This window comes from Pristiophorus japonicus, chromosome 4, assembly GCF_044704955.1.
Source record: "Pristiophorus japonicus isolate sPriJap1 chromosome 4, sPriJap1.hap1, whole genome shotgun sequence".
Taxonomy (NCBI): domain Eukaryota; kingdom Metazoa; phylum Chordata; class Chondrichthyes; family Pristiophoridae; genus Pristiophorus; species Pristiophorus japonicus.
This window is the reverse complement of record NC_091980.1, coordinates 297,679,249-297,707,038: the sequence shown is the minus strand read 5'-3', so window position 1 is coordinate 297,707,038 and position 27,790 is coordinate 297,679,249. Positions and strand designations below refer to the sequence as shown.

Here is a 27,790-nt window from a genome sequence, read left to right as displayed (position 1 = left end):
TTGAGGAATAACTGGCCAGGACACTGGAAGAACTCTTTGCATGGTGTAGTGAAATGTCTTGTCTTGTGTCCATCTGAGGGGGCAGATGGGACCTTGGTTTAACGTCTCATCTGACAGACAACACCTCCGACAGGACAGCACTCCCTCTGCACTGGAATGTTGGCCTAGATTTTTGTGCTTAAGTTTCTGGAGTGGGACTTGAACCCACAACCTTGCATCCCGGAGGCGAGAGTGCTACCCACTGACGGACAATATTAGTTGTGTTTGGATTTACTTCCATTATTTAAAAAAAATCTTGTACCATAGTACTATATCCTCTCTCTATGTTGGTGACAAATGTTTGCATAATCACCATGATCTAAACAGACTGAATCAAAGCTCTCGGATCCCAAAAATAATAAATATAATCGGTAACTAATTTGAAGTTTCTCTACAGAGCTGTCTTCAGTTTGTGTAATTTTAGTTGTTGTGCTGTGAAAGGATGTGAAGTAGATGGCAACTGCTGCATGATTAAAGGAGAAAAAATACATTTTGTTTAAAGTCAAATGTCTTGCCCCAAAAAATTGGTATTTTTAAAAGCTGGCCTTTTGTCTGCCAAAGGAAGCCTGTCTTGTGGTTTCCTGGCTGTCTGGTGACATCACTGGGCGGAGCCTCCTGCTTTCCTGAGCAGCTCCAATGGATGCAAGGGAGACACTGACTACGGACTATCTGATCATCACATTGCTGTTTTTGGGACCTTGCTGTGTGCAAATTGGCTGCTGGATTTCCTTACAACAGTGACTGCACTTTAAAAGTACTTGTTTGTAAAGTGCTTTGGGATATCCTGGGGTCGGGAAAAACACTGTATAAATGCAAGTCTTTTATTAAAAAAATTCAAAATAGGAGCTTGCCAATAGTTTCTTGACTTTTTTGTTTTGCCACTCATTTAACAAAGGACTGCTGATTTATAAAGAATTTGAAAATGGCCAATTGGCCCAGCAAGTGTGTCTCTTCCGACAGATCCATGTACAGTGTGTTCCCTTGGAGGGACTGGATCTGTTTTGTTAATACCTAGCGGGTGGCGAGTATTCTCTTCCAAGAGCAGAAATGCTGCAATTTTCCATTGTCTCAAGGCAAATAAGGGAATATTACATCCTACCATTGATCAATCTATTCCTTATGCAGCTGTTGCCACAATGTGACTATCCTGTAGCCAAAATAGCAAATAACTTACAGAATATCAAGTTTCATACTTAGCTTTGTTTGTGGAATCTGTTCATAAATTAATTTTATAATAAAACTTACATTTGCACTTGTTCCACTGACCACTTCCTATGTCCATATTTATAGTCGTGCTGTAATTCGACCTCCCATCAGTAGATGCACTACTGGCAAGAGTGTAATTACAAATTGACAAGTTTACCTGAGCAGTTTCCATTCTAAATATGAACAAAGGAATTTTTAATGGATATATAAAAATAAGGACAATATGGAATATTTCAAAATGGAAACTGGATTTTGTCTCCATGCCCTGGTGCAATTATCCCCATCTTTCTCCTGAAGACTATGCTGAATGTGACTGTAATAGAAACATAGAAAATAGGTGCAGAAGTAGGCCCTTCGAGCCTGCACCGCCATTCAACAAGATCATGGCTGATCACCCATGCCCCCACCCCCCCCCTCCAGCCGCAAGGACCACATCCAACTCCCTCCCGAACACATCCAACGAACTGGCAACAACAACTCCACGGCAGGGAGCCCCACAGGCCAACAACTCCCCGAGTGAAGAAGTCTCTCCCCATCCCAGCCCCAAACAGCCCACCCCCCCATCCCAAGACCGTGCTTCCCTCCCCCCCCCCCCCCCCCCCCCACCCCACCCAACACCGGGAACACTCCCCCTGCACTCAACCCACCCCGTCAGAATCCTTCCCAAATGCCAAACACCCCCGGATGTCGAACCCCCAGCCCCGGAGCCACGCTCCCGCGACGCCAACCACACCACATCCACCAACCGCCATCTGCGCAGTCAACCCATCCACCCCACTCAACACTCCCCGCACCAAGACAGAGCCCCCAGGCCTGCCTCTCCAGCACACTTCGCCCCCTGCCCCCCCCCCTCCCCCAGACCTCCGCTGCAATGTGGACCCTCCTGTTTTCCACCCCCCCACCTCCCCCTCCATCCCCCATCTCCCCTCCTCTTCCCTCTACCTCCCCGCACAGGCTCCCATCTTGGGGGCGGTAACCTTCTGGGGCTGGGAATTTTAGCCCCCAGTGTGGAAGTCTTGCTCCTGCTGCAGAATTGGCTCATTACCCCTCAATGGAAGCGGAGTGCAATTTCCCACACACAACTTCCTTTGGGGGAAGTTACCGGAGCACGACTGACAGTTTGAACTGGTGCTCTCCACTCTCCCGTCCTGTGACAGTTTGAACTGGTGCACTCCACTCCCATCCTGTGACAGTTTGACCTGGTGCTCTCCACTCTCCTGTCCTATGACAGTTTGTAATGCCACAGGAGATTGATTTAGTTTTCATTAATTGTTTTCAATGGGGAAAGGAAACTGTTCAATCATAGCTTGTTTAGAAGTGTGCAATTTAAAGGTTTTCTCTTTTTTTTTTATTGGGTGCTCCTGCACTTCCCATGGCTGAAAGAATGTCCTGGTCAATGTCTTGTATTGGCTCTCTTTCATGACCCCTGATTGCTTGCTCCATTTGCTGGCTTACAAGCCAGCATCTGTAGTGCTGCTTTTCAGAGATGGCAACACACTGTCCCACACTGGTGTACTTGTTCAATACACACTATTGCATCACCTTGAAACACGGGACTGATGTTTGAGACAGATATAATGTAATCTGTTTTGTTAAATCTGTTCTATCCCACTTACATGCTGTTGTGAAAGAGGTTCTGATTAAGTTGTTTTGGATAGGAATGTGCCTAGACGTTCTCAATCACTGCAAAATAATCAGTGATAAGGAGTATAATTTATTCCATTGATGATTTTACTGGCACCCTCTGGTAATGTGCTTGTTAATGTTGGCCAGAGAATTGATTTTTCTGAACCCAACTCATCAATTATTAAGCGAAAATAGAGCAAACATGGCAGTGTTTGTTTTCATTGTTACAATGGGCCCAAGTTTCCACATGATTTGCGCCTGATTTTTAGGATAACTGGTAGAGAACGGACTATCTTAGAAATCGCAATTTTCCACATTTTTCTTTCTGCAGTTCTAGTCAGGTAGAACAGTTCTACTTTGGAACAGAATTTTTTCTTCAAAAGGGGACGTATCCGGCCACTGACTCCTGATTTCAAAGTTTCCACAGTGAAAACATACTCCAAACTAACTTAGAATGGAGCAAGTGAAGATTTTTGTAGAACTGAAAAAACCTGTTCTACACATTAAAAAATCAGGCGTAGGGAACGAGGGGGGGGGGGGGGGGGGAGAGGGGAAGGGAAGTCATTAAATTCTACAATAAATCCTTAGTTATACTTATACAAATATTATACAAATAAATCCAACCTGAATAAACATTTATAAGCAAAGAAAAGATTAAATAAACCATGTTCCTACCTGTGTGAAAGTTCTTCAGGCAGGCCTTTAGGAAGCGGTTTGCCGTCAGGACCGAAGGCTGAACGGGCCGCGCCCAAGATTTCGGGCACGGCCCATCCCCAGCACCAGAAGTAGGTGGCGTCGGGTCGGGGAGAGAGTTCGGTTCGGGTCTGTGGGGGAGGGAGGGGTCAGATCCAGTTCGGGGGTGAGTGGTGAGAGAGGGGAAGGAGGAGCGGCAGCGACAGGCGGGTCGGGTCCAGTCGGGGGGGGGGAGAGCAGGAGTGGGAGTCTGCAGGAAGCAGGAGCTGGCCGTGGGAGGAGCCTTATTCATGCAGCCCCAGTGAGGCCATTCGGCCAGGGCTAGGGGCTGTGTGCTTCGGGCCCCTCCCACACAGTTTCAGGTGCCTGGAGCAACTGCACTTACGTGCCCACTGTAGCGTGCATGTGCAGAGCTCCTGGCACTGTTTTTGGCGCAGGGTCCTAGCTCCGCCCCCTACAGCTCCTGCTGCGCCGCGCCGAGGACCTGCAGGGAGGTGGAGAATACGGAGGGTTTTTTAGGCGCACTTTGTGGCGCGAAAAACGGGCGCCCAGCTTGGAGGAGCGCCCGTTTTTTATCGTGTGGAAACTTGGGCCCATGTCACCAGGCTTCAGTGGAACAGGGCTGGGTGACTTATCAAATGTATGAACATTGCCAAGCTGGTATTTGGCAACATATATATATATATATATATATATATATATTTTTTTTTTTTAAAAAGATCATATCACTTTTAAAACCCTTCACTTACCTGCTTTCTTCCCTGGTTTCATGCCTCCTCCTTCTAGAGGCAGACTGAATGGTGAGAATGTGGAACTCTACCACATGGAGTGGTTGAGACGAATAGCACAGATGCATTTAAGGGGCAGCGAGTACATGAGAGAGAAAGGACTAGAAGGATATGTTGAGATGAAGCAAGGGTGGGAGGAGGCTTGTGTGGAGCATAAACACTGGCATGGACCTGTTGGGCTGAATGGCCTGTTTCTGTGCTGTGTAATTCTATGTAAAATAAAACTTGCTTTCCAAACATGACCCTTTTGGTATACTGAGTTTGGTTCCACAGCATTTTGAACCAACTAATGAGAAAATGAATTATTTTCAATAAAATTGAAAAGTAGAGAAGTTATGCTAAACTTGTATTAAATCTTGGTTAGACCATACTTGGAGTATTGCGTACAATTCTGGTCACCATATTATAAAAAGGATATAGAGGGTGCAGAGAAGATTTACAAGGGTGATTCCAGAAGTGTGAGGGTATGCCCATCGGGAAAGGATGAACAATCTGGGTCTCTTTTCACAAGGGAGAAAAAAAGGGTGACATAATTGCGATCTTTAAAATTATGAAAGGTTTTGATAGAGTAGATGCAGAGTGTGTTTCCACTTGTGGGGAAGAGCAAAACTAGAGGCCATCAATGAGTCACCAAGAAATCAAATAGGGAATTCAGAAGACACTACTTTACCCAGAGTGGTGAGAATGTGGAACACGCTACCACTGAGTAGTTGAGGCAAATAGTATAGATAGATACATAAAAAATAGGTGCAGGAGTAGGCCATTTGAGCCTGCACTGCCATTCAATGAGTTCATGGCTGAACATGCAACTTCAGTACCCCATTCCTGCTTTTTCACCATACCCCTTGATCCCCCTAGTAGTAAGGACTACATCTAACTCCTTTTTGAATATATTTAGTGAATTGGCCTCAACAACTTTGTGGTAGAGAATTCCACAGGTTCACCACTCTCTGGGTGAAGAAGTTTCTCCTAATCTCGGTCCTAAATGGCTTACTCCTTATCCTTAGACTGTGATCCCTGGTTCTGGACTTCCCAACATTGGGAACTATGTTCCTGCATCTAACCTGTCTAAACCCGTCAGAATTTTAAACGTTTGAGATCCCCCCTCATTCATCTGAACTCCAGTGAATACAAGCCCAGTTGATATGTCAGTCCTGCCATCCTGGAAATCAGTCTGGTGAACCTTTGCTGCACTCCCTCAATAGCAAGAATGTTCTTCCTCAAGTTAGGAGACCAAAACTGCACACAATACTACAGGTGTGGTCTCACCAAGGCCCTGTACAACTGTAGTAACACCTCCCTGCCCCTGTACTCAAATCCCCTTGCTATGAAGGCCAACATGCCATTTGCTTTTTTAACAGCCTGCTGTACCTGCATGCCAACCTTCAATGATTGATGTACCATGACACCCAGGTCTCGTTGCACCTCCCCTTTTCCTAATCTGTCACCATTCAGATAATAGTCTGTCTCTCTGTTTTTACCACCAAAGTGGATAACCTCACATTTATCCACATTATACTTCATCTGCCATGCATTTGCCCACTCACCTAACCTATCCAAGTCACACTGCAGCCTCAGCATCCTCCTCGCAGCTCACACTGCCACCCAACTTAGTGTCATCCGCAAATTTGGAGATACTACATTTAATCTCCTCGGCTAAATCATTAATGTACAATGTAAACGGCTGGGGCCCCAGCACAGGACCTTGCGGTACCCCACTAGTCACTGCCTGCCATTCTGAAAAGTACCCATTTACTCCTACTCTTTGCTTCCTGTTTGCCAACAAGTTCTCAATCCATGTCAGCACACTACCCCCAATCCCATGTGCTTTAACTTTGCACATTAATCTTGTGTGAGACCTTGTTGAAAGCCTTCTGAAAGTCCAAATACACCACATCAACTGGTTCTCCCTTGTCCACTCTACTGGAAACATCCTCAAAAATATTCCAGAAGGTTTGTCCAGCATGATTTCCTTTTCACAAATCCATGCTGACTTGGACCTATCATGTCACCTCTTTCCAAATGCACTGCTATGACATCCTTAATTGATTGTCATTTTACCCACTGCTGATGTCAGGCTGACCGGTCTATAATTCCCTTTTTTTTTTAAGTGGGGTTACCCTCCACTCCATAGGAACTGATCCAGAGTCTATGGAATGTTGGAAAATGGCTGTCAATGCATTTGCATTTAAGGGTAGGCTAGACAAGCATGAAGTAGAAGGGAATAGAGGGTTATGCTGACAGCTGGATGAGGAAAAACAGGAGGAGGCTCGAGTGGAGCATAAACGCCAGCATGGACTGGTTTGGCTGAATGGCCTGTTTCAGTGTCATATAGCCTATGTAATCCTATGATCTTCTCGAATTCAATGGCTAGCAGCAAGGGTGGGACAGCAACAATGAAAATGGTGCTGCTGGAAATCTGCATTTTCTGGGGTGCTGTGATTGAGGGTGGCATTAGTGTATGCTATGGGAATGTGAATATGCCAATCTGTGGGATGAAAGTATGAAGTTTTACCGATTTCATGAACTCTGCGAGCACTACAATAATTTTGAGTGCTAACTGTTTCACCTGTTTGGACCTGATGCATAGAAGCACTGATTCTTGTGCGATTGTTGTGTGAATGAAGCTGGACAGGTGGAAGGGGTATCAGTGGGAGAGCACTTGGGTGCCAGTGACCATAATTCAAGGTAGTTATGGATAAGGACCAGGAATAAAAGTCCCAAATTGGGGGAAAAAGCTAATTTTTGTTAAGTTGAGAAGTGATTTGGCCACAGTGGACTGGAAATCAGTAGGTAAATCAGTATCTGAACAGTGGGAGGTATTCAAGGAAGAGATCCAGAGAGCACAGGCCAAACATGTGTCCTTAAAGAAAAAAGGGTGGAAATAATTCGAGATCCCTGGATGTCTAGGGACTTGCAGGGGAGGATAAAGGGGGTGGGGGGAAAGAGGAGCTTATGTCGTATACTGGCAGCTGAATACTGCAGAATCTTTGGAGGAATATAGAAAGTTCAGAGGTAAAATTAAAAAGGATATTAGGAATGCTAAGAGCATGAAAAATTATTGGCAAGTAAAATTTAAGGAAAACCCAAAAATGTTCTATAGTTATCATCTTGCTCTTAATAGACCCTACCCTTTCTTTAAATATATTAAGACCATAGAGTAATCTGTGTGGAGGTGGAAGATGTTGGTATGGTTCTTAATGAATACTTTCTGTTTTCATGAAGGGGGCAATGCAGATACTGCTCTTGAAGAGTGTGAAATTCTGGATGAAATAAACAGGAAATATTAAGGGGTTTAGCAGCTTTGAAAGTAGATAAGTCCCCAGGCCTGGATGACATGCATCCCAGGCTGTTGAGAAGTAAGAGGAAATAGCAAAGGCCTTGACCATTATTTTCCAGTCTTCTTTGGATTTGGGCATGGTGCTGGAGGACTGCTAATGTGGTACACTTCTTTGAGAGAAAGGAAAAGGATAGGCTGAGTAATTACAGGCCTGTCAGCCTAACCTCTGGTGGGAAAATTATTGGAAAAAATCCTGAGACAGGATAAATTAGGGACAATCAGCATGGATTTGTTAAGGGAAGATCGTGTTTGACTAACCTGATTGAATTTTTCGAGGAGGTAACCAGGAGGGTTGGTGAGGGTAGTGCGTACGATGTAGTGTCTTTAACAAAGCTATTGAAAAGGTTCCACATGGTCGACTGGCCACAAAGGTTAAAGCCCATGGGATCCAGGCAAGTTGGATCCAAAATTGACTTGGAGGTAGGAAGCAAAAGGTAATTGATTTTGTGACTGGAAAGATGTTTCCAGTGGGGTTCTGCAGGGCTCGGTACTGGGTCCCTTGCTTTTTCTGGTATACATCAATGATTTAGATTTGAATATAGGGAGTGTGATTAAGAAGTTTGCACGTGAAACTAAAATTGGCTGTGGTTGTTGGAGGAAAGTCATTGATGCCCTTCTGCAATCCATCTACTGGTCAGGTGGATAGAACAGTGGCAAATGGTCTCTCGCAGGTCGGGGCCGCCACACCTGGATAACCCCTCGGCTGGCGCAGATACGAGGGTAAGTACTGCAGGGAATCGAATATGGCCAGGGTGATCTCCTGAACTAGTTTCGGTCACCTGGATGGGTCGGAAAAGAATTTTCCTAGATTTTTTCCAATTGGCCTGGGTTTTTATCTTTGCCTTTTCCAGGAGATCACATGGTTCTGGTTGGGGTGGAATGTAGAATGTTGCGGTGCAAGGAGTGTCACAGTTGTGTGGGGTGGACTGGTTGGGCCAAATGCTCTTTACCATTCCACCATTTAGGTTTATATGTAACCTTCAGGGCTGCTGACCAAGGGCCGTGTGGCTTTGTTGGCTGGTGTGGACACGATGGATTGAAATGGCCTACTTCTGCGCTGTAAATTTGTTTATCGCTCCTCCTGTGTCTTCATTAGTGTAGTACTATAGTTAGAATTGGGAGCGCAGGTGGTCATGATGTATGTGCTGAAATATAAACAAGTTGGTTGGAATTGCCACAGGAGAAGAGATCCACACTGGTTTCTGTAAGTAGAAGGCTGACTGGTTAAAATAGTTGCCATTTCCAATGTATCTTTGAACCATCTGTTGCTCTGCACTTAGATTGGTGCTGTGATTTGAGGTACATTTTGGAGCTTAATTGTCTGTTGTAATGAATAGTAGAGATTCTTACGGTAAGTATATGTCTAGTACTTCTATGTTTTTTTTTTAAAAACCAAGGCAAATAGATCTGGCGTTCAAGCAACAATGAATGCAAAGGTGTCTGCTTATTTGGCTCTGATTTATTCAGTTTTTGTAATGGTGCACCATCTTGTTCTGTTTGATGGCCATTCAATTCTGTATTGTTTGATCAAAGTAGAAATCAATTGATTTCTTCGAATTACTGCCTTTTTAAAAATGCAACATGGAGAGGCTGGGTGCGGGGTTGTTAAATTTCCTGTGCATTGAGTTAGTAACCTCCCAGCTGTGCCTCGAATCAAATGTCAAGTGCTTTTCTGCATAAAGGAGACTTTGATGGAAGAGTCTCCCATTCAGCCACTCTTTGCACATATCCAACTGGCCAATTGGCATTGGCAGAGGACATGGGGGGGGGAAGGAAGGAAAAGGAGAAAAACACAATCTCAGTGCAGAAACCTTCTCGTTTACACTGACAATCTCACTGTCAATAGGAATTCAAAAGTCAGTGTTTTACAGCTCTGGCTTCTCGATGTTGATTCTGCACTGATCTGTAGCTGTGCACTTATACTAGTTGTAATGGCTGTGCGCCATGCATTCCGTATTTGCTTTGTTGCCGGAATGTCCTCAGAATTGTTAGCATTCTGGACCCACCCATTGCATTCTTTCTTGTGCTGAAGCAGAGATCTGGTAAAACTAGCTGAAATAGAAGGGGGAATGAGAGTAATTACAAATGCCTGACTGTTTAATTTAACTAGAGCAAAACGTCCATCTGTTTTGTTTGGGGTGGGGGCGGAGGGGTGAAATAAAAGATTTTCTTGCAGTTTATAAATAGTCATCAATTTGCCAGACCTTCTTGCAATTAAGGAAAAACTAACCTAATCATGTGCAACTTGGCTATGCAGCTTCTGTATCTTGTGACATGTTAACAGTTCAGTACTTCCATTTCCTGCACCTAAGTATACAGCAACATCCATGTGAATCTCTACTGTTAAATATATTTATATAATTCAATTGCCAGACACTGAAGGGGAAGTTTTAATTCATTAACAACCAGGCCCCTTCCAAACTATATTTAAAAAAAAAAATATATATATATATATATATATCGTTCATGGGATGTTGGCGTCGCTGATATGGCCAGCATTTATTGCCCATCTGATATTTCACTTAAGGTGGTGGTGACATGCCTTGTTGAACTGCTGCAGTTCATGTGGTGACTGTACTCAGTGACTTGTCATAGTGGTTTGTTACAACCGAGTGGCTCGCTGGGCCATTTCAGAGGGCAGTTAAGAGTCAACCCCATTGCTGTGGGTCTGGAGTCACGTAGGTCAGACCAGGTAAGGACGGCAGATTTCCTTTCCTAAAAAGCCATTCCTGAACCAGATGGGTTTTTACAACAATCCGATAGTTACATGTAGTTTAATAGCGCACCGGTAATGAGACGGGTAGTACCTTAAACGTTATATTTTAAAGGAGAGCATCAGAATCCATTTCATGTGGAATTTCAGTTTGTAAAGACTGATTTTCTTGGAGCCTTGGTCAGTGCACCTCTCGGTTTTGTCATACTACTGGCACAGGCATGATGGGTGAAAAACCTTCTGTGCTGTCATTCTATGATTCTATACTGTATTGAAATGTCATAAACTGTAATCTTTAATGCTGTAATACTTGATACCACAATAGAATATATCATGACCGGATCTCTAATGTACTGAGTTAAGGAAATAAGTTTGTGTTAGCACAGCGAGAGGCTTGATAGGAGTACAATACTGGTTTTGAGATTTCCAGGTGCTCTTGCAAAGAATCCTGATCTGTAATTGGTTCTGGGACTGGGACATTCCTCTGCCAGGTGCTTGACACAGTCATGCCCCATTAAGAGGCCATCATATTGTTTGCTTTGTGATTAATAGAATTACAATGAGGATTTTCCTGTCAATGCCAGGTTAGGTTAACTGCTTTAAACTCCTAGGTTGGGATGGGTAAAGCCAGAAGTAGTCAGCATCATAGGGGCAATGGACGTATATAAGAAAAACTGCTGTATGCTTTATTTTTAAGTCTGAATAAGTTACGTTTGCCCTGCCCCGCCCCCCCCCCCCCAAAAAAAAAAACCCACAATCCCTCCCTTGCACCCGTGCTCTTGAAACCCGTGTCCGGTCCCCCAATGGCTCGACACGATTTTCCAGTGACTCATAACCTATGTTCCCTCTTTTTTGGGTGCATTGCCCCTTTAACAGGATGTACAGCACATTCATATTGTCACACGTGCAGTTTTTCCATTTAAAAGTCAGTGATCGACTTGCATGAAACCTCCAGATCGCTGCGCAGTTTAACGGGAAGATTGGTCATAGATTAGGAAGATTCCAGCTTTAGTCCTCCGTCTATGGGGATTTCACTAATTATGGCTGAGGTCTGTAAAAAGGATTCAGCATCCACAGGTTTGAAGTTAAAATTAGCCACGGTTCCTGTTTCTTGTAGCGATGCGGGAAACCACAAACACGGCCACCTGGTGAGGACACGGAGTCAGCTGTGAATACCTCTAGCTAATCTGCTTGATGACAATCCCACTCTCAGCAAGCTGTCGGAAGGTGACTGGTGCTTGCGTAAGCTCAGCGAGCACTCAACAGCTACAGAAGAGGAAGGGAGATTTTTTTAGGGGGCAGGTCGATATTAACTCTGGATTGAAAGTAATTTATGTGCTAAGCAAAAGTTTGGGGAGTAGTTCAAATCGTCAACCTAGTTAAACAAAATAAATGTATCCCTGTGCAATGAGCTTGTTTTTGTTCCTGCCTGTTGCAAGCATTCATCGTAGAGTTAATACTGTACAAGTCTTGGATGATTTAAGAATAGTCAGTTAACTGACCTGAATATCACCAGTGGATAGGGACAATGGGCCCAAGTTTCCACCTGATTTGCTCCTGATTTTTAGGAGCAACTGGTGGAGAATGGAGTATCTTAGAAATCGCAATTCTCCACATTTAAGTTTTCTGCAGTTCTAGTCATTTAGAACAGTTTCACTTTTGAACAGAATTTCTTTTTCAAAAGGGGGCGTGTCTGGCCTCTGACGCCTGATTTTAAAGTTTACACAGTGAAAATGTACTCCAAACTAACTTAGAATGGAGCAAGTGAAGATTTTTGTAGGCCTGAAAAAACCTTGTCTACACATTAAAAAATCAGGCGCAGGTTACAAATTAGGTGTCTGGAACGAGGTGGGGAGGTGGGGGTGGGGGGGGGGGGGGGAAGAGAGGGAAGTCATTAAATTCTACAATAAATCCTTAGTTATAATTATACAAATATTATACAAATAATTCCAACCTGAATAAAAATTTATAAACAAAGAAAAGGTTAAATAAACCATGTTCCTACCTGTGTGAAAGTGCTTCAGGCAGGGAGAATGCTGCAGGAAGCCTCAAGTTGAGGCAGCTGTTCCCGACGGGGTGGGGAGGGGGGGGGGGGAAAGACAGTGAGCGACCGACCGACGGCAGCAGCCGTTCCGGGGGGGGGAGGGGGAAGGGGAAGAGAGGAGAGAAACGCAGTGAGGGCCCGACCGTGGGAGGTGGCGGGGGAGGCTGTGCAGAAAGCCTCAAGTTGAGGCAGCCATTCCCTCTGCCGTCGGTCGGGCCCGTCGGGAAACGGCTGCCTCAACTTCTGAGGCTTCCTGCAGCCTTCTCACTGCTGCAAGAAGCCTCAGTGCTGATCATGGAAGGGCAATGTGCTTTTATTAAAAAATTATAAAAAATTAACAGCTACAAAGAACTACAAAAATGGGCGAGTGCCAATGTTTCCTTCACACTGCGCGAACGCTCCAACGCGCACGTGCAGGGTTGCCGGCACGAAAAAACGAATTTAAATGGTACCCGCCCCCTCCTACTTACAAAATCGGCGCGCGTGGTAGGCTCCGCCCCCTGGGCGCCGCGCCAAGCTGACATCGAGCTGCAAAGCGCTCGATAATAGCGCGTTTTTTTTCAGGCGCCGTTTTCGGCGTGAAAAACGGGCGCCCAGCTCGGAGGGGGGCCTGTTTTGCCGCGTGTGGAAACTTGGGGCCAATGTGTTTACTGCAATATATAATCCCTATAGCACTGCTAACCTACCAGTGTGTTTCTAACATTTTCAAAAACCGCAGCACTCTTGCCTGGAAAAGATTCCACTCAGCAAGTGTTATAAATAGTTTCTGGTATGGTAGTCATACATTACACAAGTAGATCTATATAGCATTCCTTTTTAAAGTGGATGTTCTGTTCAGAGGAAGTATTTTATCGGGTTCTTTGTATGTTTTGAGATTACGTTCAACAATATTGCTAAAGATTGAGGGAGGAGAGTCTAGAGGACTACTTCTATACCTCCAATGTTGTTGTGAGATACTTGTTTTGAAATGCCGTCAAATTAATTCCCTGATGGGGTGAGACCTGCTATTTTGCATCTTGCTTTTCGACACCAGTGCTCTGCAGCAGCTCCATCAGTGGAGGCTATCACTTTATACCGGCCCGAGGGGTGGGTGTGGAGAATTCAGCCCTGGAAAGCTCTGTCTATGAACATACACAATCAATATAGCCCGTCCCACACCATGATGGCTGGAGCATCATGACTAGACACCTCTTTACCCCCTGTTCCCCACCCCAACTCCGCAGCCATGTAATTTCCTAAGAGGCAAAAGAACAGAAAACAAAAACCCAGGGCCAATGAGAAAAATAATACTGTAGAAAATTTCTCTCCGACTCCCTCAGGCAATCGAAACCGAGTATGCAGCAATACCTGGTCAATAATCATGGAAGCATCTGGGTGGTATCAAAATAATGCATTCCATACTTTCATTGTATTACATGAGAAAGCTAGTTAATTGAACACCAGTCACCCAGCTATACTTGCAGAATACTTCAAAGTTTGATGTGAGAAATTAATTTTTCTTGAAACATCTGATGACCTGCAATTGTGCTGACAAATATTGGCAATTGAGAATTTATTTTAAACCTACTCTTTCCTATTCCTCAAGTTATGATTGTGTGGCTTGGTGTAACTTTGAGCTGGGTAATGCTGCTCATTGCTGGCTGATATAAAGCATAGTTGTACCAAGGGCAAAACTTCCAGCCTAATTCTTCCTACTGCTATCATACAGCACAGGAGGAGGCCATTCGGCCCATCGAGTTTACGCCGGCTCTTTTGAAGAGCGATCCAGTTAGTCCCATTCCCCTGCTTTTTCCCCATATATCTCCCTTTTTTTTTTCCCTCCCAAGTATTTATCCAATTCCCTTTTTGAAGGCTACTATTTAATCTGTATCCACCACCCCATTAGGCAGTGGCTTCCATATCCTAATTGTTGGTTACGTTAAAAATTTCCCTCCTGTTCTCTTGCTATCACCTTTAAACCTGTGCCCTCTGGTTATTGACCTGTCAGCCACTGGGAACAGTTTCTCTATTTACTCTATCTAAATCCTTCATGCTGTAACCCATGTTTATATTTTCTCTAACTAGTGGCATCACATGTCATCGCCTGAGATGACTAACGAGGAACAATATATCATGAGATTGACTGTGGTTTTACTGAGTATCACTTTACCCATATGCTCCAGTAAATGATAGTCTTGTGTTTAATGCTTTGCATATGAGATTGAATTCCAGGCAGTGACATTGACTAAGAGTTTCCATGGAGTGAATTGGGTAGTGGCATTTTGCTGTTAATATTATGGGAACTGCTTTTTCTTTCTAATCCAGAATATTGTACAGCTCTTGTATTTCTTGCTTCAAATGTAGCAGTCAGATTTAAACACAGGCAATGTTGTGGTATTGGAGAGGGTAGCAAACTTCCCCAAATTCACAAGTGCAAAGCTTCAGAAATAAAGACTAGATTTTTTTTTCTGAAACATGCCAAAATGCCTGTGGAAACTTAGTCAATATCAATGCCTGAAATTCCATTGCTGGGTGGCTGTAGGTTTTGTAGAGCCTAAACATGCTGGCTGACGGCTTCAAGTATAGCTAAGCTTTTTTGAGGTTTCTCGGATAGGAACCGAGGCCATTCAGACTATGTTCCACTACTCAAGGAGTTCATGGCTGATCTGTGATCTCACTCCATATACCCACCTTTGGTCCATTTAAAAAAAAAAAAAAAAAAATTATTCGGGATGTTGCTGGCAAGGCCGGCGTTTATTACCCATCCCTAATTGCCCTTGAGAAGGTGAGCTGCCGCCTTGAACTGCTGCAGTCCATGTGGTGAAGGTACTCCCACAATTCTGACTATCAATAGCGGTTTGGTACAACTGAGGCTTGCTAGGCCATTTCAGAGGGAAGTTAAGAGTTAGTTAACTGAATTTAAATCTCCCAGCTGCTGTGGTGGGATTTGAACTCGTGTCTCCGGATAATTAGCCCAGGCCCCTAGATTACTAGTCCAGTAACACAACCACTATGCTACTGTATCCCATAATACTGTTGGTTAACAAGCTACCAATCTCTGATTTAAAATTAGCAATTGATCTCACATCAATTACCCTTTTGCAGAAGAGTTGCAAACTTTTACCACCCTGTGTGTGTCCTAATTTCACTCAAAGGTCTGGCTCTAATTTTTAGACTATGCCCACCTAGCCCTAGAATGCCCAACCTGTGGAAATAGTTTCTCTAATAACCCTATCTGTTCCCCTTAATCTCTTGAAAACTTTCATCAGATCATCCCTTAGCCGTCTAAATTCTAAAGAATACAACACTAATTTGTATAATCTCTCCTCGTTGCACTCCCTTCTTAAAGCCAATATATCCTTCCTAAGGTGTAGCATGCAGAACTGCTCACAGTATTCCAGGTGTGGTCTACCAGGGCTTTGTACAGCTGCAGCATAACTTCTACCCTGTTGTATTCTAGTCCTCTAGATATAAAGGCCAGCATTCCATTAGCCTTTTTGATTATTTTCTGTACCTATTCATGACATTCTAATCGTGTACCTGAACCCCCAAGTCTCTTTGAACCTGCATTGTTTTTAGCTTTTCACCATTTAGAAAGTACCCTGTTCTATCCATTTTAGGTCCAAAGTGAGTGATCTCACACTTGCTTACATTGAAATCCATTTGCCACAGTTTTGCCCATTCACTTTGTAATTTTATGCTTTCATCTACAATGGCACTGATCTTTTGTCATCTGCAAATTTGGATATGACTTTCTATGCCATCATCTAAGAATAGTTGTGGCCCCAACACAGATCCCTGTGGGACACCTAGTCACATCCTGCCAATTTGAGTATCTACCCATTATCCCTACTCTCTGGCTGAGCAGCAGGTGACAATTTCCTAACCAGGTCAATAATTTGTCCTCTTCCATGGGCTTCTACCTTTTATAACGGTCTCTTATGTGGGACTTTATCAGATGCCTGCTGGAAGTCCATATAAATAACCAGAGACATCCCCCTGTTCACTACTTTAGTCACCTCCTCAAAAAAATTCAATCAATTTTGGCAGGCATTGCCTACCTTTCTCAAATCCATGCTGGATCTCTGATCAACTGAGAATTTTTGAGGTGTTCAATCACCCCATCCTTAATTATTGACTCTAGAAATTTCCCGACAACAGATATTAGGCTAACTGGTCAACAATTCCCTGGTTTTCCCCCCTTGCCATTCTTAAAAAGTGGAGTGACATATGCAATTTTCCAAACTAAATTGAGAGAATGTTGGAAGATTATAGTTGGGGCATTTGTAATGTGCTCACCTACTTGAAGACCCTGGGATGGAAGCCATCTGGGCCTGGGGATTTGTCACTCTAGTGCCATTATTTTCTTCTGTTATTTTACTTGTTAATTTTGAGTCCCTGTCCCCAATTCAATATTTTCTTTGAGATTTCTGGCCTACTACTACTACTACTACTAACTACTTACTACTACTACACAGTCCCTCGTGACTAGGATGATGCTCTTCACACCAAAAGAAGATGGGCTCACAGGTGTTACAATGAGTTACATCTTAAAGGGTGGAAGGATCCTGTGCGTGGATTTTTTTTAACTTGGTGACTGTTGCACACCAGCCACCACACAGGCTTGACCGAGCTAGGTCTTGGTCCAGTGGTGAGGATTGACTAAGAAGACTGGAGACCAAGATCTGTTGCACCTCCCCTGGGCCCTGACCCCACTGCTGTTGAATGCTGGGCCACGACCCCTCTGTTATATGCTGCGACACTCCTGGGCCCCGATGTTAAATACTGCACCGCCCATCGCTGGGGTCGATCTCCACCTCTTGCTGGCTCAAGTGCCGCCCTAATGGGCTGCCTGGACTCGTGACGTCAGTCCAGTTGCCCTTCTAGAAATGGTCACTTCTACTGTAAATACTGATGCAAAGTAACAATGACTACTTTAATGTAATAAAACATCCCAAGGCACTTCACAGGAGTGTTATAAAGACACGGTTGACACCGAGCCACAAGATGAAATTACAGCAGATGACCAAAAATCTGGTCAGAGGTAGGTTTTAAGGAGCGTCTTAAAGAAGGAGAGATGTACAGACACGGAGAGGTTTAAGGAGGGAGTTCCAGAGCTTAGGGCCTAGGTAGCTGAAGGCAAAGCCATCGATGGTTGAGTGATTTATAATCGGGGATGCTCAAGAAGGCAGAATTTGAGGAGCGCAGATATCTTGGTGGTTGGCGGTTGTGAGGCTGAAGGAGAATAGAAATGAGGAGGAGCAAAGCCATGGTGGGATTTGTAAACCAGGATGAGAATTTTGAACTTGGTGTTGCATATTCAACATGTCTGCCCTTTTCCCATTGTATCACCACTTTCAGTTTTTAAGGGGACAACACTGCTCTTGGCCGCCACCTTTTTTTTTCTAATGTAACTAAAAATTCTCTGTATTGATATCCTTGCAATTTTCTTTTTTTTTTTTACAGCTCTTACTATCTGTTTTGTGACCCTTTGCTGTTCTTTGTATCTTTCCCATTCACCAAGATCTGTGCTTTTTTTTTGCATTTTTGTATGCCATTTCCTTTAGTTTAATGCTGTCCTTTGCCTCTTTAGTTGTTCATGGCAGTTTTTTTGGCAAGTAGAGCTCTTGGAGCCAGTTTATACCAGAGGGCCATCGCATATTCCTTTTTAAACATCTCCCACTGATTGTCATTTTACCCATTAACAGATTTGTCCAGTTTACTGTGGGCAGTCTCTGCCTCATCCTGTTGAAGTTGGCCTTACCCAAGTCTAGAGTCTTGGGGAGAAACTCAACAGCTACTATCAAATGCTACGTTGAACTCATGTTATGATCGCTGTTGGATAAATGTTAATGCACAGTTAAGCTGTTAACTAAATCTAATATGGTTTGTCCTCTTGTTGCCTCTAGGAATTGTTGTAGAAAACTACCCCGGACACATGAAATGCACTACTTTTCTGACTGGTGCTAGTCTGCTTTTCCCAATCTCAAAGTTAAAATTGCCCATTAAAACCACTCTGCCTTTGTTACACACTTGTCTAATCTCTGCATTTATACAATCTAGAACTTCAGAACTGCTACCAAGGGGCTTCTACACAACTTCCATCATAGGCAGTCCCTCGGAATCGAGGAGGACGGGCTTCTACACAACTTCCATCATAGGCAGTCCCTCGGAATCGAGGAGGACTTGCTTCCACTCCCAAAGTGTGTTCTTTGATGGCTGAACAGTCTGATAAAAGAGCCACAGACCCTGTTACAGATGGGACAGACATTCGTTCAGGGAAGGGGTCGGTGGGGCTGGTTTGCTGCGCACTACAGTCTTGAATCCTTTCCTTTTTCTTAATTCTACCCATAAGGTCTGCACTGGCTACTTCCCTCTTTAAATCCTCTGTTGAAGTGATTTTCATCATCATAGGCAATTCCTCTTAGCATGAGTTCTTAGGTGGCTGTACAGTCCAATACGAGAACCACAGTCTCTGTCACAGGTGGGACAGACAGTGGTTGAAGGAAAGGGTGGGTGGGGAGTCTGGTTTGCCGCGCGGTCCTTCCGCTGCCTGCGCTTGATTTCTACATTCTCTCGGCGACGAGACTCGAGCTCAGCGCCCTCCCAAATGCACTTCCTCCACTTGGGGCGGTCTTTGGCCAGGGACTCCCAGGTGTCAATGGGGATGTTGCACTTTATCAGGGAGGATTTGTAATGCATCCACTATTAACTGAACGTAGAGGTACCACTGTTCTGGTCAATATCCAGGTCACTTTGTACTCTTAACAGAAAATTGCAAGCAGCATAGTTCAGCTGTAATAACCTGTGCAAGTGCTGATTGCAGCCAGACTTCCTACTGAGGAGCAACAGTTCCAGTGCCATTTAGAGTGCTGCCAAGTTGCAATATATTCATGTGTATGTGTATGGCTTTTCTGTTTCAGATTCATCACATTGCACAGAATGGAGGACTATACAAAAAGCAATTTAATCAATCCTTTGAGGAAACTCCCATGCTCGTCGCTGTGTTGACCTACATGGGTTATGGAATTCTTACGCTGTTTGGCTACCTCAGGGATTTTCTTCGGGAGTGGAAGATTGAAAAGTGTCATCATGCTACTGAACGTGAAGAGCAAAAGGTAAGCACATGACTTCCAAAAGTTTTGCTTAGTTTTATTGTAATTTTCAAGTGATGGTGGGTGATCAGTTTTATTAAAAAATGCCTCGCCTCATGTTGCAGAATTGCTTGCTCCTGGTCGGGTCACTGATTTACAATGACTAAACTGGGCTTCATTTTTTTTGGCGAGAGGTTCTGGAATTTGTCAATTTTCCCATGAAAAATGGAAAACCAGTGACTTTGCCCATAATCTACAAATGGACTGCTATACCATATGATCAGGGCCAATGGTTTATGATAGCTACATGATTTAAATTCAGCTTGTAGAGCATATTTCTACAGTATTCGTGAAAGCAATAATGGCCCCGGTCGTTGGTTCTCAGCAGACCCATACAATTGCTGATGCATTTCACTATTTCTATTACTAGCTCACAAATATGACTGACTACCAACATGAATAAAATAACACATGAACGAGGCCAACTCTTCTCCTTTGAGGTGTCTTGGCATGCTATAATCCTTAGAAAATGTCCAGTCCCTGGGTTTTTGACCCAATGGTTCATCAAAACACTCTTGGCTTGTGGCTTTAGTGATGAAGGATCTGGCTGTGCACTGATTTGCAAAAGTCGTCATCCCTCATCATAGGCAGTCCCTTGGAATCGAGGAAGACTTGCTTCCACTCTAATTTGGTCACCAGTTAGATAGTTGTAACTGATTTTACATCCATATGAACAGGCAAACGGAGCCATGCCTTAGCACCTCATCTGAAAAGCAGCATCTCTGGCAATGCAGCATCCATAATCTTCTGACTCGGTTGAGTTTCGAATCAACTAAACTGCACTCAGTCAGCAGGTAAAAGAGACATTGTGCTTTTTTTCTCCTCCCTTCCTTTCAATGTGTTGACTCCTTGCTAAGGAATGGCTCCTTGGCAGTCTTGTTAGCGTATCCAGATAGTCATTCTTTGAGCTTTGACTATGAATGTCAGCAATGTGGAACTTGCTACCACAGGGAGTAGTTGAGACGAATAGCTGAAGACTTTAAGGAGAAGCTAGATAAGTACATGAGGGAGAAAGGAATAGAAGGATTTGCTGATGGGGTTGGGTGGGAGGAGGTTCATGTGCCGTAAACACTGGCATAGACCAGTTAGACTGAGTGACCTGTTTTTGTCCTGTACATTCTGTGTAATGCTGCACAGACATCATTTTGATGTCTTTCCTACAACCAACATATGTGTAATGGCTTAAAACTAATCAGGTTTTAAGGCTGCTTCATTCAGTGTAATTAACATAAATCTAGCAAATGCTAATTATAAACTGGCTCTACAGACTAGAAGCATTGGAGGGGGTAATCGGTTTAGCCTATTGCTGCTTACAAGATTCTGCCAACCCTACCTATTCCTAACACTTTTCTAAATGCGAATTTAATCAGCTCTCCTGGCAGATTCAGCCAAACATGTCGATGTTTTTGCTAACTGGTTTCGTTGATGGGGCTAAAAGGATAGAACAGTTTGAGGCACCTTAGAGACACAACGCACAGCAGGCTCTTCCTCCAGCATTATGGTGTCTTTTTACAGACTGAGATTTTTGCAGATTTTTCTCTGGAGTGGGATTTGATTCCACAGCTTTGAGGCGAGGGTATTGCCAACTGAGCCACAGCTGCCATAACCCCCTGTATTTGATGAGCTTTCCTCATCTATTTAGCCAGAAAACTCTAGCCATCACAATGTCCCAATCACACACTCAGCTATCACAGCTTCATTTGTTCACTTGGAACCCAGTTTGAAAACCCATGATCAATAGCCCCACTTATACTTCAAATAGTGCAGTATCAGGTGCATCCTTAAGTTTTGTCATACTAAAAAAATTAAACCATGGAAATATCTTTGGGTAACCAAGCTGCTATATTTTATGCAGCTTACATTTGTATAGCACCTTTACTGTACCAATGCAAGCAAGGATATTTGGGTGATAATGGAGTCCCTTGGTTCCCAAGCTGGTCTGTCTGGTTCCTGGACTTCATTGCTGTTTGTCTGTGACTTGCAAACCTTATGGGTTTTGTGTTGCATTGTTTGGTGCTCCTGGTATCCAAAGCTTGGTGGGAAGGGATCCTGATGACACAGCTGCATGTTTGGAGCAGAGGTGGGAGGAGGCTCTGATAATCTCCCAGTTGGTAGCCTTCCAGGGGGCAAAAGAGAGCACACATGCATACTATAGAAGAACAGGGTGTGGTCATGCTCCAGTTCAGCAGCCTGTGGAAACCACAAGATTTGTTTGGCTAATATGGTGAATTGCCACAAATGTGGTTTCCTTAGGTGGATCCCAATGGGAAGGAGTAGGTCTGAAAGTGGGACATGCCTGTCAGTCACTTCAGTCACACGCTGAGGGCTGGTAACACTGCTTCCAAATTGGTAGATCTGCTGTTTCTACCAGTGGGTTTTCCCAGAAGTGAATTCTTTCCATTAATAGTACTTATCTAGCTATCCTGTGGCTCTCCTGGGTATGAGGGGGGCATGGCTGCCAGTGGTGGGGCGAAGGGAGGGATGGGGAGTGATGCGTAGGAGGCTAAAGTCAGGAATGGAGCATTGTATTGGGGAGTTGGGGTGGGGGGGGGGGGGGGTGGTGTGATGGTTGTAGTGTTGGAAGAGGTTGCAAGGCAAGAAATTAAGCACCAGGAGAATTTTAAATTGGATGTGACTGCTGCCAATGAACTGCAAGTAGCTGCAGTTCCAGTGTTCGTTGTCACCAGACTTCCCAAAATGAGGAATAAATAAGCAGATTTAGATAATTCTGATGGAACTGTTAATTTTTAATAAAATTCGAATTGTTTATTTTTAAAAGTTGTTTGCCCTTCGAGTCAGCGGTTCTTTAAACTAGAAAAATCACCAGCAACATTAACCCAACCTAGTAACATTAATGAAACTTTGATGTGCTTTAGCACTTCTCAGCTCTTCCATCTGTTGAATGTTTTTAAAATTTGGGACCTGGTTAAGTGCAGAATGCAGTTATGGCAGGAATCTGTTTTAAATTTGTGGTATTGAAGGTCCAGGGGCCAATGTAGGTCAACGAGGATGAGGTGATGAGTGTGACTTGGTGCCAGAGTTTTAGAGCTGAAGTTTAGTGGGTGAAGCATCGGAGGCCAGCCAGGAGAGCATTGGAATAGTCGACTCAAGTTGACAAAGGCACAGATTCAGCAGCAGATGATCTAAGGTAGTGGCAGAGGCAGGCAAATGGCTAAGGAAGTGGAAATGGGCAGTCTTTGCGACAGAGGATTTGGGATTGGTAACTGTACTGCAGATTGAATAGGACAAGTGTTTGCCAACAGTCTGGTTCAGCCCGCGACCTAGCTAAGGAGAATGGAATTGATGGCAGGAGCCGAAGACGATGACTTCAGTTTCCCCATGTTTTTAACTGAAGGGTATTGTGGCTTGTTCAAGGCTAGATGTCAGACAAGCAGTCTGACAATGCGGAGGCAGTGAAGTGCCAGCACATAAAAGGGATCGTTATCCAGAATCAGAGAGCCAGTGTCAGCAGTGTGAACTCCCACAATCTGATCTAAATGAATGCCAATCTAAAACTGCCTAAACACACACTTTACAAATCAGCTGTCCAGCACAGTGGTCTTGTTGCTGCCAAGCCAGCAGCATTATATTGCATGTTTGGTGTTAGTGCAGTGGGGAACAAATCTTGTTATGTTGACCGCTGATGTGTAGGATAATTCTCATTGTCCTGAGGTGAGGAATGGTCTTGATCTTAACAAACTTGCAAAAGAATGACTCGAGTCCAATCTAAAATGGCCTTATATTGGAATACACCCAACTACTAAAGGTACAATCTGAAAGATGTTGAAGTTTAAGGTGCAATCCATCAGAATTGATGGGTCATGCCTGAAACCTTCACCTATCTTTCATATTGCGATGCTGGTTAACCTGCTGTGTGTTTCCAGCCATGTCTGGGTGTTCCTGTTTACCACCACTTCTCCACTTCTGATGTAGTGTTCGAGTGGATGTGATGTGCTGCGCTGTCCTTGAAGAATGCTGTGAATGGAGGAATTATCTATTTAAGGGACACTGCTATAAATATTCTGAAGAAAAATACATTTCAGCAGATCCAGAAAGCACCTATTGAGCTCATTGCAGAGAGACATAAACACATTTTGGCTTTCTATATGTCACAAGCTGATTCAAAAGCTTTTGCAGTGTAACTTCTTAAATAAGCCATGGTGGGTTGAATTTTTAAATCAGTTTTAAAATCAAAACACTTTTGGATTAGATCCAAACAAAATGTTTACAATTTGTTAGACTTCTGAGTCATTTGAAAGGATTTCCTCAAGTTGCATCGTGTGCTAATTGCAGGATATGTGCTTCCGAGCAGTCCCTGGCAAATCTTTGTACAAACACATTTCCCCAAAATCTTGGCATTCTGTTTTTCCCCTTGTATTGGTTAAGCAGCCAGACATCTGTTATAATGCACTAGTAACCCAAAGCCTAGAGTTTGCTTCCATTTTGTCATTTATAGTAATTGTACCTTTCTAGAGTTGAAGTGACTAATCTTCAATGATCAGTCAAGTTCTCTACTTTTAATATTGAAACTATTTGGTTTTCCTATCTGACTGTTGGCTGTCAGTTGGTAGCACCCTCGCCTGAGTCAAAGTTGTGGGTTCACTTTTCACTCCAGAGGCATGATTAAAAAGTCATCTGATGCTCCAGTGTAGTACTGAGGGAGCACTGCACTGTTGGACAATGTTCCCTCTAATTCTTTTTGAGTGCCTGCTCAAAATGCTGCAAGTGTGTTTTTCTCATTGAAATTCCCGTGGGAGGTCCAGAACGCTGCATGGCCACACAGCTTAGAGAACATTGCTATCGGAGGTGCCGTCTTTTGGATGAGATGTTAAACCGAGGCTCCGTCTGCCCTCTGGTTGATGTGAAAGATTCCCATGGCGTTATTTTAAAAGAGCAGCAGGGAAGTTATCGCTGGTGTCCTGGGCAATATTTATCCCTTAATCAACATAACAAACACAGTTTATTGAGTCATTATCACACTGCTGTTTCACTTCACTGCTGTTTCACTATACTTCAAAAGTACATCATGATTGTAAAAGAAGCTATATAAATGCAAGTTTCCGCTGTGTCTCTCTCTCTCTGTCTCTCCAACGCATTCATTCTTTTTAATTGTACTCTTCGTGACCGGATTATGTTGAGTCTTTCTCAAGTCAGAAAGATTTTCGCTTCTACAATAAGTAATGGCTGACAATTTAAAAGCTAGCTGCACAAACCCAAAATAAAAGCTGTCTGCTTGGAGTTCACACATTGGGAACTGGTTTCATGAGCACCAGGCTGCAGCCATAGTTGCCGACTGGGTCATTAGTATCTGAACTGTTTGGTACAGCGTTTTATCACATTAAAATATGGAAATTAGCATAATCTGTGGTGTCAAACACCGATATGTTGCCAGTTCCATCATTACCAGCTTGTAACTTTAAACTCAATCATATTGCGGGAGTAATTGCAGTGATGCCATCTGCTGCATTGCAGACATTCCTTGGTGTCGAGCAGTACTTGGTTGTGCCATTTTTAAAAGCAAGTTGAATTTGCTAATGACAAGCAAATGTCACTTTGCTGAATTACTTGTATACTTTTAAATGGAGGAAGTGGGGAAAAACACATTAACCTTTTGAAAGTTACGGCAAATCTGTTCAATCCTTCGCTGTTGGACTTTTCATTGATGGTCTGGAGCTTCTTGCATCTATTTGAGTTGAGACTGAAGGGGGTGGGTGTTGATGGAAGAGTTGTTTGCTGGAAGAATAGATCCATCTTTGGAATTATGGTCAACTGAGTGAGGACCAAATTCAAGCTCCTTTTCATTGGGAGTGATTGTAAGCCTCTTACGTCAGTGGTCTGGCTCCTGGATCATGACACTCGGCTGCAGACAATCTGAGTGTCCATTGAATCATCAACAGAAAGAGGCTTTTGTTTTACATATCTGACCCTCGAGACCTACTGCCAGAGATTTTGGTGTGCCGTTTTCTATGCACTGTGCTCCTACTACTGTTGGCACACCAGCAGTATGAAACTGGGTGATGACTCTTCCTTTATACACGCACACATTTCTCAGACCTAAGGTTACTGTAGGTAATCTGCAAATGTCATATTTCCAAATGTTGGTGTTCTGGACTCTGCTGACAGGCCCCATGAGTACCTACTTTTAGGCTGCATTAGCAAATGAAAATACCCTCATGTGAATTCTGATGCTGGTTTTGGAGTGGGAGGGGAGAAAGGATAGACTATCCCCTTCCTCTACCATTTGTATCCAAGATTAACAAATGCAGATCTGAATAAAAGCGCAAACTAAACCATTTTGAAATAATTCTAATGCTGAAAAAGATAAGACTAGAAAATGTTTTTTCTTGCATTGCAGGATTGAGGTGATTGGATTAGTAGCCCTGAAGAAACCACCCTTCTTTCAGATTGCATAGCTTGAGAAATTTCTGTTGCTATTCACTTCTATTTTGTAATTCAGTTTGAGATATTTGGATTGAGCCATGAAATACAATTTCCTTTTGGGTTTCCGACTGTACGATGTGCTGTAATTTATCATTGCTGATATTTTGGCAGTGTGGAAGATCCAATGTTCCAGGAATAAAAGGTCCAGAAATACATTGTTGTAAAGTTTCCCTGTGGAAAGGACAGCACACTGTTGACTTGAGCTCTGTTGACCCCTTGCCATCATCTATTTTTATTAGTGTTTGATAGCAAAAAGTAACTGACTCTGAATCTGCCTTTTATGATTTTGGTCACTTTCTTAATTCATATAAAGATCTTGGGTACCTTTTAAAACTCTAATACTTTATCCAGGCTGGAACATTCATTAAATAGGTATGAATGAGAACAGACATTTAGCTCATCCAGTTAGTAACATTTCCTACAGATCTCTTTCCCCATCTCATTTCCCTACCCCCCAAAAAATCTAAGCTTCTAACTGCTTGAGTTATTGCAAGAATTTTGACCCCCAACAATGGTGAGGCCATCCCACCTGTTGACTATCATATCTATTCTAAATTTGCCTTTCACCAGTTTAAGCCCAACTCTGTTTACATAGTCTTGCATAGTATATAGTATTTATAGCACAGAAACAGGCCATTCGGCCCAACTGCTCTGTGCCGGTGTTTATGCTCCAGTCATGCCTCCTCCCATCCTCCTTTGTGTAACCCCATCATATCCTTCTATTCCTTTCTCCCTCGTCCTTATCTAGCTTCCCTTTAAATGCATCTATGCTAGTCGCCTCAACTATTCCTGGCAGTAACAAATTCTACATTCTAACAATGACAGACTACTTTTTTGGTGCAGTGTTGCATGAAATGTGGCAACCAATAACTTCAAGTAGACTTCCAGATTTATCTTCCGTCTAATTTCTTCTACACTAGTCTTATTTTTCTAGTCTTTGGTTATAATGCAATCATCTGATGCTGAGAATCCATCTCGTGGTTCTTTATACTGCCTTCAAGGCCTGAATGAATCCCTCGTGCCTGTGACCATAATTGTATACAATGTTCATGATGCTTGCTCCTTTTATATTGTAGGCTAGATTAATGAATCAGGAATCTGGGTGGGGCGGTTGGTTGCAATACCATGCCCAGTATTGGTCTGACAAAGCCTTACTCCAAGGTATGATGGTCCCAGTTATTTAATATCTACACCTGGGAGGATCATCCTAAGAAGGAGCAATTGCCTTGTTGGTCTTAATCGTTTCTCTTCAATTCCTACCCTGTGAACTAACATGCTGAAAGATTGTATCCTCTCTTTCCGTCTCTTCCCTGCCCTGCCCCCCCCCCCCCCCCCCCAAAACCAAAAAATAAATTGGTGTCACTTCATCCTGTCATGCATGCAGGCTCTCGTAACAGATGCTGATAGAGCTCGACTGAAAGTCTTCACTTATAAGACTCATGTGGCTCAGTTGGTAGCACCCTCACCTCCAAGTCTGAAGGTTGTGCGTTCAAGTCCCACTCCAGGAACTTGAGCTCAATCTAGGCTGACACTCCAGTGCAGTGCTGAGGGCTGCATTGTTGGAGGTGCCGTCTTTCGGATGAGATGTTAAACCAAGGCCCTTTCTGCTCTTAAATGGACGTAAAAGATCCCATGGCACTATTTCGAAGACGAGCAGGGGAGCTAGTCCTGGTGCCCTGGCCAATATTTGTCCCTCAGTCAGCATAAAAACAGATTATCTGATTTATCACATTGTTTGTGGGAGTTTGCTTGTGTATAAATCGGCTG

At 43.5% G+C, this 27,790-nt stretch overlaps 1 protein-coding gene across 2 annotated transcripts in view; it reads left to right on the top strand.

Moving 5' to 3' along the window:
- The window catches only part of LOC139263476 (serine palmitoyltransferase 2-like), a 206,951-nt gene that overhangs the window by 62,234 nt on the left and 116,927 nt on the right, over nt 1–27,790 (top strand). For both annotated transcript variants that reach the window (XM_070879615.1, XM_070879616.1), the window contains exon 2: nt 19,352–19,546. In XM_070879615.1, coding sequence (XP_070735716.1) covers nt 19,352–19,546 — 195 coding nt within the window. The remainder of the gene's footprint in view (nt 1–19,351; nt 19,547–27,790) is intronic.